The sequence below is a fragment of the Danio rerio genome, chromosome 1 (genome assembly GCF_052040795.2).
Source record: "Danio rerio strain M-AB ecotype USA chromosome 1, GRCz13ab, whole genome shotgun sequence".
Taxonomy (NCBI): Eukaryota; Metazoa; Chordata; class Actinopteri; order Cypriniformes; family Danionidae; genus Danio; species Danio rerio.
The window spans coordinates 60,707,404-60,722,752 of NC_141021.1; the positions used below are offsets into that span (position 1 = coordinate 60,707,404).

The 15,349-nt window shown below is 35.1% G+C and overlaps 1 protein-coding gene across 2 annotated transcripts; it reads right to left on the minus strand.

Annotated features, from left to right (window-relative positions):
• Window positions 1–918: 918 nt before the first annotated feature.
• On the minus strand, window positions 919–14,899 carry si:ch211-233g6.2. Of its 2 annotated transcripts, none has more exons than XR_015477118.1 (15): window positions 14,698–14,899; window positions 12,753–12,847; window positions 11,940–12,100; window positions 11,201–11,316; window positions 10,096–10,167; window positions 9,794–9,825; window positions 9,079–9,219; window positions 8,657–8,757; window positions 8,364–8,472; window positions 6,911–7,002; window positions 6,636–6,748; window positions 4,881–5,017; window positions 4,034–4,805; window positions 2,865–3,932; window positions 919–1,577 (listed from the first exon to the last, which is right to left on the minus strand). XR_015477118.1 is itself a non-coding variant. In XM_087238065.1 (15 exons), exons 1-15 carry the CDS (start codon window positions 14,783–14,785, stop codon window positions 1,416–1,418), a joined length of 1,617 nt encoding a protein of 538 aa, XP_087094191.1. In that variant the 5' UTR covers window positions 14,786–14,899; the 3' UTR covers window positions 919–1,415. The 2 variants fall into 2 exon arrangements, 1 of the variants encoding a protein (XP_087094191.1); XM_087238065.1 differs by having other exon boundaries at window positions 2,865–2,969; window positions 4,713–4,805.
• Window positions 14,900–15,349: the final 450 nt, after the last annotated feature.

Here is a 15,349-nt window from a genome sequence, read left to right on the forward strand (position 1 = left end):
TGATCTCTAAGTGGTGGTCTCCAACATTAAACCAAGAATAGACTTTTGCTGTGAACATTGTGTTCACAGCCCACTGAAGCTAAGCAGGGCTGCGCCTGGTCAGTACCTGGATGGAAGACCACATGGGAAAGCTAGGTTGCTGCCGGAAGTGGTGTTAGTGAGGCCAGCAGGGGGTGCTCAACCTGCGGTCTGTGTGGGTCCTAATGCCCCAGTATAGTGACGGGAACTCTATACTGCTCAGTGAGCGCCGTCTTTCAGATGAGACATTAAACCGAGGTCCTGACTCTCTGTGCTCATTAAGAATCCCAGGACTCCTTCAAAAAAGAGTAGGGGTTTAACCCCGGCATCCTGGCCAAATTTGCCCACTGGCCTCTGTCCATAATGTCCTCCTAACCCTCCCCATATCATAATTGGCTTCATAACTCTCTCTCCTCTCCACCAATCAGCTGCTGTGTGGTGTGAGTCTGGCGCAAAATGGCTGCTGTCACGTCATCCAGGTGGATGCTGCACACTGGTGCTGGATGAGGAGATTCCCGCCCATTGTGTGTAAAACGCTTTGAGTGCCCAAAAAAAGCACTACATAAATGTAAGAAATTATTATAATTATTGTTAATATTAATGACTATAAACATTATAAAGTTACAGTGCTGCACTTTGTTTGTGTTTTCAGTATGCTCATGTTTATATTGGCTTATTGACGTGTGTCAGCTGTTGCAATTAACATTTGTATGTTTATAACCACGCCTGAAAATGGTGGGGGTCGTGAGTCCCTGGTGTTGTTATTTTGGGGGTCATGGACTGAAAAGTTTGGGAACCCCTGATCTAAACTGCTTATTCTCATTCATAATTAATCTCAGTCTGGTTAAAATTAGTAAGTAAACGAACTGTGCTTAATTATAACGAGTAAGCAAAGACATCTTAACTGTTCCAATGGGTTTATTCACTAGTCTTGTTTTGCAGTGCATAATATAAGACATCTTTTATAGCTGAGACAGGCAGAAAATAAAGACAACTTTTTTCTCTCTCCTTCATATAAGGGATACACTTTATCAATAATAAGTATGCTGATAAAATTGTTACGATCATAATTAACTGGTTAATATTTATATATATATATATATATATATATATATATATATATATATATACACACTGTTAACAATGACCTGTAGAAACTACAGTAACTTATTGTAATTTGATTGCAGCAAAAATACTGTTTACATTTACAGCACCGTTTATCTGGCTGTATATGTATTTACAGTATTGTATATCTTTAGTGTAAAATATAGTCATTTTCACAATGCAACTTTAAAATACAGTAACATACCGCATAACTGTATGTTCTAAGTTAAATACTCTGTCATTTACTAAATTCGTTAACAGTGTGTATATATACACACACACATACGTGTTAATTACTGCGCTGCCTGGAGGTTTAGACTTGATCTACACCAGGTCTGGAAACACTTCTCGGCCTCCTCCATCTTCTTCTTCTCTTCCTCTTTGACAGGACCAGATCCTCTGTAATAAACTCTGACCAGCTCTTCATTAAACTTCTTTGGCAGGAAACTGGACAGCTGTCAATACAAGACAAACGCAATGCTTTTTTCCCCACATTTTGCTCCTGAAGTGAATGACCAAATGATTGGCCAAGGCAAAGTAACAAGCCTCAGTTTAACAAAAGACTAAGTAAGAGATAAAGTACATCCAGTCAGTTGTTATCGCAGAATAAAGCCTGACCGATTGATCAGCAACTGTTGTACAACACTGAAAGGTCTTGATCACACCAAACTCGCTTTTTGTGTTCATACAGTTTTTCTTTTTGTTTTGTGTGCTGCTTATGTGCCTTGAGTCCTTGCCGTTGCATTCTGTGCATCTGCAGTTGAAAAAAATGGACGGGTGCACTTTCCAATCAAATGAAAGCAGAGGCGGAGTTTCCACTGAAAAACAGCAGTGTTTGTGTTGTCAAGATCACTACGCAGACTTTTAAAGATGGAGGAGAGACTAGTGGTTGCTGTTTTGAGTTATCTAGAGCTTTATGACTTCACAAATCTTGAATTTCACAATATTATTTAATATTGCAATTATAGCAATATCAACAGCAGAGCTCACGCACATGCAGCTCATGCAGCTGATTCAGTGGATGCCTAGCAAAATAAAAATCGCAGTGCACTTCATTTTTTCTTATCAACAAAAGGCAGGTTGGTGTGCCCCGCATTCTCTGTTAATAACCGGCTGGATGTACATTATGCTGATTATTACATGAATACTCTTCTCAAAACTAAACTATAAGACACAAAACATTGATCTGAATCAAGAATTAATTATTCATATAAAAGTAGTCGCTAATTAATAATGAGTTATTAATTTTTATTCTGCTATAGAAATCAGCTGGGTGTAAATTATGCTGATTATTACACTGTACAAAATATGTTATTAAACAGTTTCTGTATTTGTGTTTAATTGCAGTCATGAACTGCATTATGGGATGTTGAAAATTCGACTCTCCAGTTTGACAAAGTGACATTTATTAGCAGTTTAATAGTTTTAAAATAATATAATGTATAGGAAATGTTACAGAAATAAGTGTGTAAAATAACAGAAAATGAACATGTTTATTAAAGTCACTGTTTAGAACTTTTCAAGGTTAAAAATTGTTGGAAGAAAGATCAAAATCCCATAATACAGTTCAGAAGCAGACATAAGTTAATAAGATGATTGCAAATAATTGTGTAGTGTACTTTCCATATATAGTGTATATATAGTATTCATAATATTCAAGCTATGTGACTGATAAATGTACCTAATAAATGATCACATATACATTTCTGTAATATAAAACGGCTAAAAAGTGTCGATGTTACCTGATAATCCTTAATGGTTGAAGCTTCATTGGGTTTTCTCTTGCTGTAGAAATAAACACGTTCAATGGGGTTTTTGTCCTTCATGCCATGATCCAGATCAACCACCTACCATAATAGGAGATTAAATACTTTGTAAAGATTTAAGTGTTTGGTATAGACATTATTTATATAGAGCAATATAATATATAGAGATTATTTCCCCTCCTGTGAATTTTTAAAAATATTTTTCAAATATTTTCAAGTGCAGTTAAACAGAGCACTTACAACTCGTCACCTTGGAATTATAAGACATTTTTGTCAAAATTGAGTTATTCACATAAATGACAACTTATTCACATTATGTGATTTTTTATTAGTTATTTACATTTTATGACTTTTTATTTAAAAAACAAAAATGGTTTATCTACACACTTGCTCTCGCTTGGCTCTATAAGGTTTTTTCTGTTAGCCAATCAGCATTTTTAATGCACGCATGAGGACCAATCAGGATTAGCTTACTTTGTTGTTTCGCCGGACTACTCCATTGACAGTGGGAAACACCAGAAAGACAAAATCACACAAAATCAGAGTCGACTAAATAATGGCGCACCACACAAAATTACGAATAAACCTGAAACTGAAAAGATATGTGTAAATGTGATAATTTAGAAGCATTTTTAACATTGAGATGAAATGTTATATTTTACATTGTTGAAAAAGAAAAAAAAAAAGTCATATATTGAATGTAAAATATTTTTATTTGTGTAAATATGGTAAGTGAAACATTTTTCAGTATTTAATAAACTCATTTGCTCGTTGTTTGTTTTCTTTTAAAGTCTTCAAAATTAATATTAAGCCTTAAAGGACAAATACTTAATTAAATGCTTAAGGCAAATAATCCAATAAATATAATTGAATAATTAATATAAGGCATAAAATTTAATAGATATTAACATATTAGTTAGACAAAATTAACATCTGCACTGGACAAATTACTAGTACCTTGTACAGCCTTGTATGATTAATTTGAACAAGAAAAAAATGTCATCCTAAAACATGAAATAAATGTTATAGAAAGCATAAATGTAACTTTCTCAAGCATCAGCATATTGTTACAACACCAAATTATATATTTTTTTATTGTTTTTGTTGGAAAGAAATGCTTCAATGAATGATCTGCCAGATATAACCTTATAATTCCAAGTGGAAAATGACTTTTCAGAATTAGAAGCTTCTCTCTGCATTTACCATGGTTTATTTACTCCAGTTTGCAAATGTAAGAAAACTTTGAAAATTTACAATAATGGTACATTTAGGGTCTCTATCATGTTATTGTATGAAAGAGAACTGTTACACACATGTTGTTTGCTATATGGAATGTAAACACTTTAAAGCTTTTCATTGATTTAAAAATTATTCAGAATGCAGAAAGAACCTTATAATCCCAAAGGTGACGAACAATTCCCTATTATATTTTTCTCCTGGAAAAGTTTCATTTCTTTTAGTTTGGCTAGAATTATTATTTTTTTAATCTTCCAAAATGTAATGTATGTGTGGTCAAAATTATTAGCTCTCTTAAGCAATATTACTTTTGGATTGTCTACAGAACTGATATACAATGACTTGCCTAATTACCCTAACTTTAACCTAATTACCCTAGTTAATCCTTTAAATGTCACTTTAAGCTGAATACTAGTGTCTTAAAGAATATCTAGTCTAATATTATTTACTGTCATCATGACAAAGAGAAAATAAATCAGTTATTAGAAATGAGTTATTTAAACTATTATGATTAGAGATGTGTTGAACAAAATCTTGATTAAAAAATGTACAGGAGAGTGAATACTTTTGTCTTTAACTTTAACTCACATAAACCGGCAGCTCTTCAGCCGTCAGGGTAACAGTTGGGTCTGTTGGTTTGTATGTCTTTACTGCTGCCTTCCAGCTATTTTTAAGCTCTTCCTGAAAAAAAGATTTCACTCAGTTTTAGAAGTTTAATGAAACTATATGATGTATGTTTTTCAGTTTCTGTCCAACCTTTGACATGTTTTTCTCAGTCAGACGAACTTCTCTGATAAACTTTGGCAGTTTTCTTCTCATGATCTTGTCCAGAATGTCTCTGGATTTCTCCAGATTAGGAGAGGTGGAGGACAAGATCTGCTCAAAGATCTCATCTGGCAAAATAATGGAAATGTAAATATTTTCATAACAATAAAAGATCAGTGCGTGCATTTACTATGGGCTATAATATTCTGCTAAGTTTGAACTGTTTTGGCATGTTTTGACATGTTTTGGCAATGTTTTTGGTCTTTTTCTTTTGTCATTGAGCTTCGCGGGACCCTTGCTGTCTATGGAGGATAAGAGAGCTCCAGGATTTCATCTTAAATATCTGAACTTGTGATTTAAAGGTGAACAAATGTCTCTGGGGATTTAACAAGACTAGGGTGAGTTATTAATAACATAACTTTAAACAAAATTTTAACAACATGTAAATACACAGGGGGTGAATAGCAATAAAGAAACAAGAGTGGGGGTAAATAAAGGTGGGAAAAAAGAACAAAAGTGGGGGACAGCGATGACCAGCGTTGCAGGTTATTCAGAGTAATATCCTGTAAATTTCCTACTTATACTCCCTTGTGTAGTTTTAATTGTCAATTTTGTCGTGCTACAGTCTTGGCTGTCCTCTGATTTATAATTGAAAATAACAAATTGAGATTTCTTTTGTTGTTGTTAAGTGCCTTGATTATTCTGTAAAACACTGTTCCTCAATGGTCGACAACTTCAAATGAATATGTTTTTTACGTCACCATTATACCCAAGTAAATATTCAGAGTATCTGTACTTTATCATAGTTTTTATTTTTTATTTTAGTACACTTTAACTTCGATAAATCCCAAAACAAAATATGGTACTTTTATTGTATTTTTTACTCCACATTTTTTGATTGAAAATAGTGATATTTAATTCATGAACAAGCCTTATTTAATGGGTTCACAATTTACGCTGAGCAATTAATTAGTGAATTGCACTGACATCTGTTCACGAGTCAACAACTCACTGATTCAAGTGATTTGATTAGACAGAGTGAGGCTCCAGTTAATGATTCACTTATTCAAATGATCTGTTTAGAGTGAAGCTGCGTCCCAAATGGCACACTATACACTATGCATTCATGTACTATGTATAATCACTCTCGTAGGAGAATTTTGCTTTCACCATCCAAAATAAATAAAGTTATCCAACATGTGCGCCCAATAGCTCCGCCCCTTCCGCTTCGTGAGCAAACCTGCGGTCCTTGAGTGCGTGAAGTGTCCAAGTGTTATTTTTAGAGTTTTCAGTGTGAACACACTACTTACACTATTTATACTACAAAATGACGTAGAATAGTGCATAAGTATGCGATTTGGGACACAGCTTGAGTCTCTAGTAAATGATTCACTGATTCAAATGATCCGTTCAGATTGACTCTGCAGTAAAAGAATCACAGATTTTGCCAAACTAAATGGGGTTTATAATGTGTATCAGGATCACTTGCATTTTCATGAATTATCAGTGTGGTTTTTGAACATGAGAGGTTTCAGTAATTCAACTTTCTTGCAAATTAAACATTGATCAGTCAGTACGTTTACTCCTAATAAGTAAGTAAATTAAAAATCAAGTACTTTGACTCAAATAATATTCATAAGAATGACTTTATACTTTCACTGGGGTAAAATTTTATCAGGGCATCTACAAGTGACTGGTTTGTTTTCATAATTGGCTCTATTTTTATGCTCAGTGTTTTGAGCTGACCTGTAAGTTTGCTGTAATCCTCCACTGACTTTATGGCTTCAGAGATTTTCAGCATATCTGCAGGTTTTTTTTCATGAAGGTCACGATCAGCAAGTAGAAGTGCTTCAGCAAACCTGATGCATAAAAAAGAACATTGTTATAATCATAATAATACTGAAGGATTTAATTCAAACACCAGTAAAATGCTGAATTTGTGAAACACTCTGTAAAAGAGGAATGGTGATTGAGGGGGAAATATGGTGTCAAAGACCTTGAGTACAGACAGAAAAACTCACATGTCTTCAATGATATTTGCAATCTTGTGTTGATAGGCCTGGCGATGGAGTGTGTATCGAGTGCGAAACATGTCATAGACATTATCAGCCTCCTGTTAGACATAAAAACACAAAGCCTCAAGATTTTATAAAGCCAAATTCAGGAGTATCTGATTTAATAGATTTATATTTTGTCATTTAGCAGGTGCTTTTGTCCAACTGAGGAGGCATTCAGATATTCAACGAGAAGACGCACAAGAAGAGACTATTATACAAAGAAACTGTCCGTGCTCAGAGAAAATAGTCCTAGAGTTAGGAGGGGGGTGTTTTTAGAGAAAGAGGAGTGTTTCTACAGGTGGTTTGTCAAGCTCACTCACCTGTGTGAGGCTTACTACACTTCAAGAGTTGACACTTAGCTGATGATTAATAATAAAGCTTGTTTGGCACGCTGTCCCGGGAGAGAGCCCTGAACTCATTAGATTCTCGAGCCCGGGCTCCCTCCCGATTGCAAGGTGAGAGGGGAGTCTGAGCTCAGGTAGATCTCGAGAACTTCCCTGCTGTAGTAGCTAAGGAACAGATAGCGATTGTTATGAGGATATAACTACTTGAGCACTTCTATAGAGCTGATTTGTGTCAGGAACTCGGGGGATGCCACGTGAGCATGGGGAGTACGTGTAAACTCCACAAAGAAATGTCGGCTGGCTTGGTAAGGACGACTAGAAGCAGTGACGTTCTCGCTGTGAGGCAACAGTGCTAACCACTGGGCCGCTGTGCCACCCATCTAGGAAAGGAGGAGGAGTAGAGGAGGAAGCGGGGATACTTTAAAATGAAGATGACTGTAGTATTGAACCAAGGGTATTTATGGGGACTTAAGCATTGTCTGATAAACCGTATAATGCAGGACATGCTGTGGTCAATCATAAGCATGTGATCCTCTCGAAATTAGATTCTAAATAAACTTCACAAATGTAAAATGCTTTATAAGGAGTGATTTAAAAGAAAGTGAATGGTGCAAATGTGCAGAACCCGTGTTGGTTAAAGTGTCGTATAGGTGAGAAAGTATGTTCTACAGGTGGTTTGTCAAGCCCTCTATCCAGTGTGAGGCACACTCAGAATTGCAAAATGTTTTGTAGCTAATATGTGGTGAGGGTAATGTATAAAATAATGTATAATAAATAGTATCTAGAGAAATAAGTCTGTAGCACAACAGAAAATGTGCTGCAGTTTATGACAAGGTTTCTGTAGCGCAATATAAAACACCAACACAGACAATACAGCACTGCACAGTATTACACTTGCTCATTAAAGTCACTGTTTAGAACTTTTCAAGGTTAAATGTTGTAGGAAGAAAGATCAAGATTCCACAATGCAACTCAAAAGCAGAAATAATATAGGGTAAAATAATACTTTGAAATGAAGAGTAGCTAGAAAGCATGTTAATCTACATTATTAACGAAAGCGATGTCTCCTGTACCTTGTCTCTGAAGCAGATGTGCTTTCTTCCATTCACTACACAAACTCGAGCAAATTTCAGCAGTCGGAGATGGTCGAAGCTGTTTCGAATGCCAAGGTGATGACAGTCTCTGGAAAATTTGATTATTATGTATGACTATTTGGCTCTGGCTACATTTGTTTATGGTTGTCTTTATTAGCATAACAAAATGAGAAAAGCCTGTCGGGCTGTCGAGTATCTAAAACACTAGAATGAATTTGTTATATTATATATTTTCTTGCTGTTAGAGTTACTATTATAATTATTCTGTTTACCGTGCAAAATAGTCCCATTTGTCCACATCAATGCCGTTTTGTTTATTTGCCACAATCTCGTAGAGGAAGGATTTCTCGACATTTCTGCCCTGGTACGGCCACTGAAAAGAAAACAAAACCAAATGTCTGTTTCACTTCAGCTTTTTACACTAACGGCTGATTCATTTTAATGGTCACACTTTATCTGAATGTACACTATTAACAAACCATTAACTATGACTATTAGCTTATTAAACCACTAATTAGCTGCTTATTAATAGTTAAGGTAGTAGTCAGGTTTATGTATTGGGCTGGATTAGGAAATGTAAAATGAGATTATATTTTATAAGTGTTAATAAACAGTTAATATCTTCATATTAAACAACTAGTAAATGGCGTGAATATACTAAAGTGTTACCATTTTTAATGATATCGTTATATACCTCATTATCTGAGGCTTTTGCCCCTTCGATTAACTCTTTAATGAAGATGACGTCGTTATCAGTGAGTCCATGTTCCCTCAACACCTCCTCATTTAGACTCTTCACAATGCTGTCAAACATCAGCACTGACATCTGCTCATGCTGCAGAGACCGAAAGACAAATCATACATCATAACAACATTATATAGGACAGACATTGGTTATATTGTGAACAATATCTGTTAATGAGCAGTTTTTGTATAAAGTAGTTCTAAATTGTTTTGAGGTTTTTTGCGGTTGTGAATTGCATTATGGGACGTTGACTATGGTTTGATGTTGAAAGTTCATCTCTACAGTTTTAACAAAGTGACTTTTATTGAATTTTTTGTGGTTTGAAATAATATAATGTCCAAAAAATAATAATATAGAGAGAAATAAGTGTGTAAAATAACAGGTAATGTGCTGCAGTTTATTACAAGGTATCTGTAGCGTAATATACAACACCAACCCACACAATATAGCACTGCACACTATTACACATGTTCAGAAAAGTCACTTTTTTACAACCACACAAGGTTCAAAGTTGGAAAGAATGATCAAGATCCCATAATGCAATTCAAAAGCAGAAATAAATGAGGAAAGATAAAAACATGAATCACAAAATATGGAAAACTGCACATTTTTAACAGTGCCTGAACTATTGTCTACGGACTACGCTAACTGTGTTTATTCTCACCTTCCAGCTTTCAGGGATATCATCAGGCAAACCTGAGAAACAGAAGCAGGTGGTTTGTAAAACAAATTATGCACTTAAAATATTTTAGGTTGGTTTATAAAATATAAATTTATTCATTTTGGTCTGAATGTATCAACAAACAAAAAAATCTTACATCAATCAAACTGACTCAAAATATTAAGTTAAACTCTGTATAACTTTAAAACATTGATTCACCTATTAAAATAAGTTTAGGTAACATAAATAAATTGTTATCTTGAATGTTTGCCATTGGAATGACTAAAGTTGCCAATTAAAAGTACCTTTTAATTTCTTTATTTTTTTGACTTCAGGAATAACCAGGACATCAAATACATGTGAAAGTGGGCCATGACCTACAAAATAAACACACCTTTTTTTGTAAAATATTTACACCATTAGAAAGTCATTTCATGTATATCTTGTATCCTGTACATTAGAACTATCTAGCATGCACCTTGATGTCAAACGACATAAAAAAAAAAAAACTTGTCAAAAATGCAAATCACTTCAGTCCACTTGAAATCCACACATCGATTTTTTGACCACATTTTTTGACCACCAAAGTAATGACACAAAAATGTATATTATTATTGCTATAAAATATTCATTTAAAAACTTTGATTACAAATAAGTTTAGACTGGATTTTGTTTCATACAATATATATAAACTACCTTGATCATATTGAAAACAAACTTTGCCGTCAAAAATCAATTACTGGACTGTCCTGTGATAAGTTTTTGACGTGTTTTTGATGCAAGTGTTAGATGTCAATTTAATTTGCATTCAGTCATGTTTTTTATGTCTATTTGACATCAAGGTGCCAACTGGGCTAAAGAGATGATAGATTTAAATTTTACTACAGTAACTACATTTTTTTCTAGTTTATATACAAAAATAAATGTTATTCTGGCTTTTGGCCAATATATCTGATTCAATCACATTTATGGCTTCACAATGAACAAAAATATAAATAACAAAATATTTACATCTGTAGTATATTTAGTAAAATCTGCACTCTCAGATATAAAGGTACGTGAGCTGTCACTGGGGTGGTACCTTTTGAAATGGTACTAATTTGTACCTAAAAGTCCATATTAATACCACAAGGGTATATATTAGTATCTAAAAAGTACAAAAGTGTTCCTCTTAACATTTGTAGGTACTAATATATACTTTTGAGGTATACCAATGGACCCTTCAAGTACAAATGCATACCTTTTGAAAAGGTAGCACACCCCAGTGACAGCTCGCGTACCTTTATTTCTGAGAGTGTGAGTCCGAATTGACTTGAAACTGTTTTACAGAAATGTTGCAGCAATTTAAATCTTCCAGGCATCGTTTGCATAAATTTCCATGATTTTCACTTTTGAATTCTTACTCCTCACCCAAATCATGGCACAGACCAGCGATCTGAACACACAGAAAATCCTGTTTGGTGATTTTGAGCTCCGGCTGATTGTCATGAAGACTCTTGACCAGGCGTCCGGCTAAATACGCCACACTGAAATACACAAACAAGACGTCAGTTCATGATCAAAATGACCCAATCCTGCAAACTACTCAAACGATTCATAAAGAAACACTACGCTTTTATTCTTAAATTGCCTCATTTTCAAGTTAACCAGGTGAGTTTTGCCCTTTTTTAACTCATTCAGCTGATCTCCAGGTCTGGCAGAGCACTTTTAGCTTAGCTTAGCTTAGCATAGACCATTGAATCAGTTTAGACCATTAGCATGTTGTTAAAAAAATTCAAAAAAAGAGTTTGGATAATTTTCCTATTTAAAGCTTGACTCTTATGTACTTACATTGTGTGCTAAGCTTAGAAAAGTTAAAGTTGCTATTTTTTTAGGCTGATATGTCTAGAGGAACTATACTCTCATTTTGGCATAATAGTTAAGGATTTTTGCTGCCGTACTATGGCTGTAGTAGGAACAATGATATTACGCAGCACCTGAAAATAGTCCCCAGCTGGACATCTAGGCAACATCGGTGCTTCATATTCATTTAAAACTCATCTGCATGGCTGTAAAATGAGCCTATACTACTAAATAAAGTGAAGTGTTCCTTCAACATCATTGATTTTGTTAAAATACCTAAAAATGTAGCATTGTATATCTGTCTCACCCAATGGAGTGCTCGAATCGGTTGTGTGAAGCTCCGGGATACACCAGATATGTTCCTCCGAGCTGTTTGAGGTGTCTGAGTCTCTGAAACTGAGGAGTGTCTGTGATTTTCACCAGCAGGGGGTGCAGAGCAATGTGGCCATGAATAGGGTCATTGAAGATCTACGAAAACACAAAACACACCGGCTCATCCAGCCTGATCTCACGCGAAAACGTAAGTATTTTACGTTTTGCCAGTTTAGTGGCTAATTCGTACGAATTCGTACGAGTTCAGTCGTACGAAATGGTACGATTTTTAAAAGGAGGCGTGGCACCTGACCCCACCCCTAACCCCAACTGTCATTGGGGGATAAGCAAATCGTACTAAATTGTACGAATTAGATCGTACGAATTCATACAAATTAGCCACTAAATAAAAAAGTTACGAATTGCCGTGAGATTGTGTTGGCTCATCAAACAAACATACAATAATATTTGTGACTGGACCATCGCCTGACTCCAAAAATGTCTTTGGCAGATGAACCCGCAGAGCATTTCATTTGTGAAATGTAAACGAGTTGAACAGTAGCAGCAACTGAATCATTTACTCAACTGATTCAGTTAGAGCATTGACTTGTTGACTCATTCAGGAGTGTATTTTACATGAGTTTATTTTGCTGCAAGGTTCAACCAGTTTCCCTGTGACGGTTGGTATTTTGTTTATTGGCCAAAATCAAAAGTCATATTTTTGTCACATCACTGTAATGCAGGAAAACAGCACAGAGAATGCATCGTGTTTAAGTTAAAAATAAATGATCCACCATGTGTGCTTTACCTTCATTTGTTCTTTTGAGAAGTCTAAGGTGTATTTCTTCAGGATGTCTTGCAGTTCATCCGTGATCATTTCCCATAACTGCTGTTTATCTGGCTCTGAAAAGCATCACATTTTGTATCCTTCATGAGTTCACACTTAACTGATGATTGATTATAAAGCTTGGCATGCTGTCCCTTTGATCCTCGAGCTCCTCCCGTTTGCAAGGAGAGAGGGGAGTTTGAGCTCAGGTAGATCTGGAGAACTGCCCTGCTGTAGTAGCTAATAAACAGATAGTGATTGCTCTAAGACAGTGGTTCTCAAACTGTGGTACGTGTACCACTAGTGGTACGTGGGCTTCCTTCTAGTGGTACGCAGAGGAATGACATATGTCATGTACATGCTACATATATTTCAAAATTTATCAAAAATTATGTATATAATATGCTGTATATGACATAAAGCTTATATTTCTGAGGTAAACTGCCACGTTTTTTTTAACTGTGCAGAGTTGTAGCTGCTTTACTGGGCCTACTACACTACTGTAATTCAATACTGCTAATTTTGGTGGGACTTGGAGAGACAATTTTTTTCTGAGGTGGGACTTGATGAAAAAAGTTTGAGAACCACTGCTCTAAGAGATAACTACTGATAGGAGCATGTCTATGGTGCTGATTTGGATTAGTCAATTAACTTAAGTTTTTGAATGGTGAGCGGAAACGGGTGGACGTAGGGGAAACCCACGTGAGCATGGGGAGAACGTGTAAACTCCATTCTGAAATGTTGGCTGGCTTGGTAAAGACTAGAAGCAGTGACGTTCTTGCTGTGAGTTAACAGTGCTAACCACTGGGCCATTGTGCCACCCATCTAGGAAAGAAGGAGGAGTAGAGGAGGAAGGGGGGATTCTTCAAAATGAAGATGGCTGTGATATGGAACTGAGGGTGTTTATAGTGGCTTAGGAATCGTCTGATTGGTCAATTATAAATTGAATAATGTAGCACCGACTGCAATCAATCATAAGCACAAGATCCTCTCGACATTAGTTTATAAATAAACTTCACTTTATGTGAAATATATTGTATTTTAGGATGTGTTTTTCCATTTCCTCAGTTTGTAAATTAAGTAAACACATGCAATTGCACAAGCAAATAATGATCGTATAGTAGATGTGTACGTATCAAACAAGACAATCAGATTACATCAGTGTGTGTTTTAATGCTAAATCAATTTTACAATAATTAAGCCGTAAGGGTTAAATAATTTGATGTTTTATTGGTGGACATAGTTTTAAAGCAGTAGTTTTGGAAAATGAAGTTTTGGCTAGGCCCTTTTGTCATAGTTTTCATTGTTAAATCTATGAGGATTTCTGGCTTGACAGCTAATGTAATGACTTGAGTAATAAGCTGTTTCATTTTTAACATATCTAATGCATTGTGTTTAAAAAAAAACAAAACAAAAACACTGTCTTTTTCCAACTTGACATTGGTTGTACATTTTACATCAACTAGCAGATCAATGAACCAACAATTAATTTCTATGCATTATGCTAATGGAATGCCTTAGACTTTAGAAAGATTTAAACAAAGTGAAAAAAAAATGCATGAGAGTTAATTTATACCACAAACAGCAGTAAATAGACTACAGCAAACCTTAGTAAATCACCTTGTGGGATTCATTTAATTACTCTCCTCCCAAAATGTATGCATGTGAAAAGGGAAACTCCAAAAAATAACACACATATTCAATCAGTTAAATACGCTCAAGTTGTTTCAGCTCTAAGGTTTCAGTGCATTCAGTCTGCAGTACATCCTGACAGCATTTTCTTTTCCAGCCAAACGAAAGTTGATGTTAGAAAATCTTGCCCTTGAACAGGAATTCAGGAATTTATAAAATAAACTTATTTTTTGCATGATTTGTAAATCTATCCATCTATATATATATATATATATATATATATATATATCCTTACCTTCACTTGCATCATAAGACTTTTTCAGGTCCTGAAGACTTTTCCTGTGCTCAAAGAGATGTTTTCTGCTTTGTTCTGCTTGGGGCATCTTCTCTCTCTTACTCTCTCTCTGTCTCTCTCTCTCTTTTATCTTTTAAAAATGGAGAGAATGGAGATGTGTTGAACTGCTTAAAGATTTGACAGACTCACAGCTCTAGTCACTGAAACACTTGAGGAAAGTTTCACCCTTCACATATGAGGGTGTGTTTCAGACTCAGAGATGCTGCTTCTGCAAACACTGCATAACGAGCAGCTGATCACACACCCACATGTACTGAATGGTTCTGGTAAATGGATTTGTCAATCAACTACCTTAGTTAGGCGAGCCTGTTTGGCAAGTATAGGTATATTAAAATGCAATGCATTTAGTACTACTAGATGCAATATAAATGTTAAAAAAACATAATAGTTTTAATAACTCATCTCTAATAACTGATTTATTTTCTCTTTGTCATGATGACAGTAAATAATATTAGACTAGATATTCTTTAAGACACTTCTATACAGCTTAAAGTGACATTTAAAGGCTTCACTAGGGTAATTAGGTTAACTAGGCAGGTTAGGGTAATTAGGCAAGTTATTGTATAATGATGGTTTGTTCTGTAGAATATAA